At 31.2% G+C, this 8,475-nt stretch overlaps 1 protein-coding gene across 1 annotated transcript in view; it reads left to right on the top strand.

Moving 5' to 3' along the window:
- POT1 (protection of telomeres 1) overlaps window positions 1–8,475 on the top strand; it is a 90,633-nt gene that overhangs the window by 12,363 nt on the left and 69,795 nt on the right. Inside the window, 3 exon segments of the mRNA XM_023528887.1 lie at window positions 4,641–4,754; window positions 5,483–5,530; window positions 7,419–7,533. Coding sequence (XP_023384655.1) covers window positions 4,641–4,754; window positions 5,483–5,530; window positions 7,419–7,533 — 277 coding nt within the window.

Genomic DNA, 8,475 nt, shown 5'->3' with positions numbered 1-8,475 from the left:
GAGGAAAGATTTTTCCAAAGTATTTTGAAAGTTTAAAAAATATTTTAACAAAAATTTCAGGTCTACGGCGATGCTACCATGAGCAAGCCCGATCCTGTCTGATCTTAGAAGCTAAGCAGGATCGAGCTTGGTTAGTACTTGGATGGGAGATCACCTAGAAAGACCTTGGTTAGTACTTGGATGGGAGATCACCTAGAAAGGTGATGTAGGCGTAAAAAATAAAAAAAATAAGGGATCGTAAGGGGACAAGGTCCTTGCAATCTGTGAGGTCAACCAAGAGTTGCCTCACCTAAAAAATATTAAAAAAAAAAAAACTCAAAATTATAGGCATTTATTAATACATTGGTCCCATTTCCATAAGATTTAGTTCTGAAAAAGGATGTAGAGTAATGCTTTCTTGGAAGTTGAGAGATCTGGATTCTTGACTTGATCTATAATTAGCTGTATATGACCTTCGGCTATTCATTTATCCTCTCTGGTCCCTATTTTCTTATCTACAAAAACGAAGGTGTTTGGTTACATGATCTCTAAGGTCCTTTTCAGTTTCTAAAATGCTAAGATTCTATGAAGTGAAGTTTTGTAGTAGTCGTACAGCTTATTTTATTTCAGATTACGTGAAGGTATTCTCTATATATTCATATTCGGATTTGGTTATTCATTTGGTTGTCTAAGCACTTGTTGAATGTCTCTGTCTTTGCTAGATGTCACAGACTACTGAATAAGAGTTATGGACCTTGCCATTATGGAACAGTGTTCAGTGGAGAAGAATGGAATTATGTAACTATTATGAAATTAATTATTTTAATCAGATGTAATATGTAACTAAGAAGATTGAGTAGCAGAATGAGGAAGATAGCAGAAAGAATGAGCACAGGGGTACTAGGAGTGTGGATCAGTAAGAAAGAACAGCATATTCAAAGACCCTGAGTGAAGATCCTGAATGCTAAAGAATTGTGAAAAGGAGGAATTCCAGAGTGAGTCACCCAGTGTGTAGCTAATGAGATGGGTGGACATCAGATTATATAGTGATTTTTTAGATTTAAAGATTTTGATTTTTGTGCTTAATGTTACATATATTATTACTTCCTATTATGTCCTTGCTGTTAAATGATCCAAAAAATGCTAATACCACGAAATACATTTTTTATCTTAGAGATAAAAAACTATCTATTTTCAATCAATCACCACACTATTGGTGACATGAGATCCCTGGCTTCTCCCTGTACCCTTTCACTCTTTAACAGTGTTTTAAGATATGGTAACCTGTCTTGCCTTTTGGATTAGCAGTTTTACGTTTTCTGTGCCCTTTTTGTGCTCATTAAGTGTAGCAACTTAAGAATTTTTGATATATTGTCTATTAAAAATTAGCAAATTAGTACAGTAGTCTATTGGTTTACATTTTTTGTTATTCACCTATTTGCTTTTTTATTTCCACCACTAATTGTGTTCTTCATTATGACATTATTAGCATGTGAAAACTGTATTTGTTAATGTACAGATAAATTATCTGATTTTTTGCCTTTTAATTATTGATTTTTTAAAGAATACTGATGTACGTTAAAAAGACTATTAATTTTATCAGTTTTCTTTGAAATTGGTTGGTTGTAGAAATATTCATGTTAGCTGAACTAAACAGGAAATTGTTTAATGACAAGGGCTTACTCTTTTAAGACACCGTGACAGGGTAGTGTAGACACTACCATTTGCTGATAATCTGAGTATCCTGAGTTAGTTCAGATATTTCAGTTAGACCAAATGTGTTTTCACTTTTATAACATTCATGCACAAATATTGATAAAGCCTTATAGCTTTCAGTGGCATAGTATTCTCAGGCTGGTTCCCTAATACTTTGTTAGTGGATTGAGATAAACACCTACTCTGATATAGCGGAATATACTCTTAGCACTGAATGTGTAGTTCACCGTCTTCTTTGAGTGGCTTCAGTATGCTCTTCTCAGAAGCTTAAAACTTAGAACAATGCATTTTTTCCCTCCCCCGCCCCCAGCTTTATTGAAATATAGTAGACAATTAGTTGCTTGTATTTACATTATACAATTCAATGAGTTTTTTCAATTATAGTTAGCATACAAGAACAATATATATTAAATCTCATTTTCAACTCAGTAATGAATGTTTATACAAACTAATACTGCCTATTACACATTTATCTTTCTTATTCTCTGTATATGTGCATTAATTTAAAAGCCATTATGATTTTTAAATCCATGGGAACTGAATCTTAAGAGCTATTTTTTTTTCTCGCTTGTGTTTAGATCTGTACTTCAATTTTAGCGGTATTACTTAATTTATTCAACAGATACTTGTTGAACACTGACTGTGAATAGAAGCCTTTGCCAGACACTTGTATGGGATATACAGATGGTGAATACATTATTCTTAGTCCCAAGGATCTTACAGTTTTAAGGGCATTAAAAACATTAAGAAGGGTTTATAAATAACACAAAAAGTGAAAATTAAAATGCTGCATTGGAGAGGTCAGAGGAAGGAAGAATTAGTTTTCTGGGAGAAACAAAAATCTAATACAAACCTCACAAAGAAGAAGCCTTTACAGCCCAGACTTTAAAAGATAGAGTTAAATATGTGCAAAAGAGAAAAATGCTATTTATTATGAGTGGGGTCTTAGAATAAGCACATAGTATATGTGGAAAAGCAGTAGGTATATGAGAGAATCTGATGTGTATAGTATCGAATGGAAGTATATGGAGATAAATCAGGCAGGGTCAGTTGGGATGACATCACTGAGGGCCTTCAATGCACTTTGTATATGTATATTCAAATATAAATTCATGCTTATAAATAAATACGTTATTTTCTTTTGTTAAATATTTTTGGTTTACATGTTGAATGTGTGGTAGAGAGTTATAACTTTGCTGAATTTTGTTGATGTCAAACTCGAATAGACTTTTGAAAAATTTTTCTTACGCTGATATTCAGCTTTTATTAACTTATCCTTTTATTTAAAATGTTTTCTCCATCATAATAGAAATACTCATTCTAAAAAAGTTAAGATTATACAGAAAAATAAAAAAATGTGCATCTGTACTGCTAACACTTGCACTTAGTGTATTTCTTTCCATATAATATATATAAGACAATTTTAAGTAAAATAGACAATAACATGAGGTAGGGTTATTCTTTACATGTGTGCGTACTTGTAAGAAAATTTAGAACTGATAAACCTATGACTCATTTATTTTCTTGTTCGATTAAATAACTTTAAATCTTTGACTAAAATCTTAATTTTTCATTTAAATCAAAATGTATTGGTCTGAGGTAAATTGAAAGCATTGCATATGTTTTAGTCTGTAAAAGTAATTTTTCCAGGAGCAGTCTTACTGTTTATTCCCTTTTAACATTGCCTAAAACATGGTAGAAACAGAAAATATTCAGTGAAAAGGAAAATTTTCTCCCATCTAACAATGAAGCATTGCAGTTATTTAGCATTATCAGTACAAACACAATTGTGTTGGCAGTCTCACGTGAAGAAGAAAAAAGTGCAGAAATTTGCAAAGCTAAAATATCTGGTAGGACCAGAGATTTTAGAAAGGCAATATAAGATCCTTCCATTGATTCACAGACTGTTTATAGAAGGCTTACTTTCTGCCAAACCCTGTAAATACAAAGCAGATCCCTGTCTTCAGGGTGCTCATAGCTTACTTAATGGATCTAAATAGAAAATCCTGAGGATTGACACCAGACCCTTGTATGCGCAAAGCAAAAATGAGTAATGCAGAAGATTTCCACTTGGTAGAGATTAAGATTAGTGGAGGAAGCTGCCTAAAGCCCAGGAATGTCTATGTATTTTAAGATTTTGGTGGTAAAGTTAGAGGAGTAAGATTATATAATGCAGGAGTAAGAATATATATTACATATATATTGTATTATATAATGTCATATATTATATATACATAATGCAGCAAGATAATACTTCTTGAGTGTGTATGCTCCAGTATTTGAAAAATAAGGGAGATTTAATTAAAGAATGAGAGAGGCAGGAATAAATGGAGAATGGCTTCTTATTGCTATTATAAACCTAAGTAGAAAGAAAAATCTTTATTCTTATTCTATAAATAGAAATTTCTTATTAATATCTCATACCCTTTATAGGCATATGTATTAGCTTTGTAACAATGTGGAGTTTTTGTACTGACATGTCTCAATGTAGTCTCTCAAATCTGAGATTGTTTCATTTGAATGCTATTTTCAATACTGTTGGATCATCTGTTTTCTCTTCATTGTGTTTATTTGTGTAAACTTATTGACATAAATTGAGATAAACATTTTTTTTTTGAAGTTCCACTAAATAAAATTTTCTAAGTGATTTAGTTAGTGTTTTCCTGGTCCATGCAGTGGGGCATTATACTACCTATTTTGGGTGGGGCATTATACTACCTATTTTGGGTGGGGCATTATACTACCTATTTTGGGTGTAATATTGATACTCTCTTAAAGGAGGTGGTAGGCTCCATCATATATTTAGAAAGCATTAAACATGTTCAGGCTAACCAGTTTTCCATTTTATAGGAATGATTTCCATTTTTAAATAATAAAAATAAGGATTAAATGGTATTTAGAATTATAGATACTTTGATAATTAAAACCATTTTTTTTCTATGCAGGACACCATTGCAGTGGCTGGATTTATTGTTTTGTCATCATCGTCATCTGCAAACAGAGATGGTGAACATTGCTTATTTTTGAAAGCATTTGAGGACTTCAAATCAACTGTTTATGTAAGCATGTATCTTTTAGTTTCTTCATATTATGGTTTTAATGACCTAGGTGATGGAATTGAGGTAGTATTTCTGTAAATCTGCAGATAAACTATTTAGTCTGACTGAATTATTTTAGTATTTTAAGTTTAAAAAATAGAAATTCTTTTCTTGGCTTTGTGTTTAGCATGACTCCAGGTAGAAAAGAGTTATTTATTGATGAAAATTTAAAACTTCACAGACACTCTAGACCTGATGTTATTCTTTTGCACTTACACCATCAGCCCCTTTTGACAGTCTACTTGATTTCACTTTAAATTGATCAAGGGACCTTTGATCAATTTAAATTGCTCATCCTGTCTCTCTTCACCTCCTCTATCCTCCTTCCCCACCTCCTACTCTCAACACACACATTTGGAGATAACCTGTTTGGTGAAGGCTAGTAGGCAGAGATGTAGAGTTGTGTCAAGCCATGTGCTTGCAAGCCAACATCTGCCTGGCTGTTTCTAGCATGCACAAGGGTGTTATATGGGCTAGGGGTGGTCCTGTGATATTAAAATTAGTGTATTAGGCTGAAGCTTAGCTTAGACAACTTTACACATGTCACTCTTAACTTGTAAGCTGTAACTTTATGCCATTCTGGTGAGTTTGAATATTATATAGTTAAGTGTGTAGTTTTACTACAATTAAAGATCTGTAATCACATTGGAAGTCATTTGTAAACAAATAAGCCCTTCTTTTTTTTTCAGGTTTATGTTAAATCCGTAATAGATTTTTCTACAGAATCAATGTCTTTGGTAAGATATTTAGTTTAATGTAGAATATGAATATACATCTCCACACATAGCTACACATATACACATTACATATATATTTGATCTACTTTATAGTCTGATTTAAAAATAGTATCAAAAATACAGTGGGAAAACAATCTACACTTTGTTGATATCTGGTGTTACATTTGAGCTACATTTACCAAGTAATTAATATCTGGTTGTTTTGTTGTCTAGAATATCTGCTGTTATTTTGCATAAACTACATACATAAAACTAAATTGGAAAAAATGTTTTATTGTGTGAAGGCACTGGAATTTTTACTACTTTTAAACCTTAGGGAAATGTATTTCTTTTGTTTTTAATCACCTTCCATTTAAACAGATTATTATGTACTGAATTATATAATTTTAAGTAAAGAAGTTTATTATACTTATACATTTTGCTTTTTTATCTTTTTAGTATTTTATAAAATTTTAGCAATAGGAAGTTTCCTGTTTTTATAGGTGAGCTACTTGTAGCTGAGTGAAACTAGAAAGAAGCTAATATAAAGTTTATGTTCTTAAACCTTTAGTTTCTAATGAACAGACAAAGTCTAGGGACTTGTTTCTAGTTGACAATGACTATGAGATACGGATTTTAAATTCTGAATAATACTGTAATAGTATAATTTGAGTTTGTGATTTAGGGAAATTATATTCAATAAAAGGATTGATGCACTTTTTATATAAGTGTGAATTAGGCTTCAGTATTAGTATTTCTCAAAATTATTATAAATAGGTTAGCTTCAAATATTTAATACATCCATAAACTCATAAATAAGGCAGAAGTAAATGAAAGAGCCTCTGAACTTGGCAAAAATGGTCTTTCAGAAAGCCCAGCTATTCTAAACTATTGGATTATAACTTAGCTGCTGTGCACACATATACTGGCTTATTTACATGGAAAGCCAAATTATAGTTAAGAAGTTGTTCGTTGGTCATGAATTAGCAAGTACATTACTTGGATGACCATAATGGTTATGGTCATTGATCTATGCTGGCCTTCCTCATTCATCTCTATATTACGGAGATACTTCTTAAGATAATATATTGGATCCAGTTATTTTGTCATCTGAGTGCATATCTTCTCTTTTCTGTCCCATATGGTGACCATTCTTCTTTCGTCATTGATGAGCTACAACATTTTTTTATATCAAGATTTGAAGAGATTTCTAAGCCTTGCCCTTCTTGTATTTGACTTGAGGGATCAACTTCTTTGAAAGAGCCAATTAATTTATTTTGATTTCATTTAAAAAATTTTAACACAGTATTATAGGTAACCTTATTTCTAATTGGGGGTGGGATGGGTAGGTGATAGATAGGGCAAGATGTCTGAACTCTTATGGATTGACTAATATATAGATATATCCTTATAAATCACTTTCCCTTTTCTTTCCAAACAATGTACAGTTATTTCAGAAATTTTTTCTTTTATTACCATTTTTAATGTCTTTAAACCATTTATATTTAAAACCTGGCTTTATTTCGGTCTAAGTAAAATCTTATAACAGTATAGAAAAATATATATATATATATATGTAGAGAGAGAGAGAGCTTTACAAGTTTTGAAGTGATATTAGTTAAGGTTTAAAACCAAAACCAAAATCTCTTAAGCTGCATTTCTTAGAATTGTGTACAAATCACACCATTTATAATCAAAGTCATTTCTAAGAAAAACTAGTATTAGTAGTTTATATAGTAACTTTTTAAGCTGTGCATTTCCCTTTTTCAGGCTACAGCCTCTCTTTAGACACTTAAAAGGAAAAAAAAATGCAGTTAAATGGCTCTTACAATTTACAAATTTGATCATAACATGAGTCTAAAATATAAATGCTTAATATTGATATATTCATTTTCTTCTCTCCCTTTAGGTTCCAGCGACACGTTATGTATATACACCTTTGAATGAACTTAAGGGTGGTATGATTGTCAATGTCTATGGTGTTGTGAAGTTCTTTAAGCCTCCATATCTAAGCAAAGGAACTGGTAGGTATTAAAATTGGTCGAGATTTTAATGGACTGGAACTACTTTATTGATTGCAGGAACACGGCTTCTTCAGTACCCTGTCTTAGAAGCTTAATTCTGATTTATAATTGCCAAACAACACTCATACATATTTTGGCTATTTTTATTTATAAAATTAGTATGGACTATAGATTCTAAAGAGTAAATGAAGAAAAGGATGCTGAACAGCAATGTGACAGCATATGAAAGTATAAAATAGGCTAGAAAACTTAATGTAGACAAAGAATACTTTAATACTGTGTCAGTGATATGTAAATCACTTTTAATTCTGGTATAGAGGTTAGACATAAGAATACAAAATAAATTATATATAAACAAATTAATGGATATACATTACTTCCAAGTTACACATTTTCATCTTAGAAAAGGATGCTAGTATGTAGGACTCTAGGCTCTGCATTTTTAAGATCTATTTTGGTATACTGCTCCCACCCCACCCCACTTTACACGTCATTATTTAAGAAAATCAAAATATATTCTCTTCTTTAGTTTTTAGTTTGGTTGTCTATCTTTTTTTTCAGTGATCTCTGGATACTTCTTATATATTAATGGTATTAGTCTCTTGTCATATATGTTACAGATGCTTATCCCAGCTTTTTAATTTTAGGGCTGGTAGTTTTAAAATACAAATGGTTAAAATACTTTTGAAGTCATAATTTTTTTGTTGTTTGTTTTTTGTTTGGGAAGCTTACTCATTACAAGATCTGAAAAAATAATAGCCTATATTTCCTTAAAATTTTTACATATTCTAAAACATATTGCATATACTGCCTGAAATTTTGTTTTGTATGTACTGTACAGTGATCATACTTTTTGTTGGTAACTGATTTGTTTCAAAATAATTTGTTAAATTATGTCATGTCTAAATCTTATGTAATATATATACATGTATATATAGCTGT

This window comes from Pteropus vampyrus, unplaced genomic scaffold, assembly GCF_000151845.1.
Source record: "Pteropus vampyrus isolate Shadow unplaced genomic scaffold, Pvam_2.0 Scaffold33, whole genome shotgun sequence".
NCBI lineage: Eukaryota > Metazoa > Chordata > Mammalia > Chiroptera > Pteropodidae > Pteropus > Pteropus vampyrus.
The sequence above is the reverse complement of the archived record's forward strand: the minus strand, read 5'-3'. Positions and strand labels throughout refer to the sequence as shown.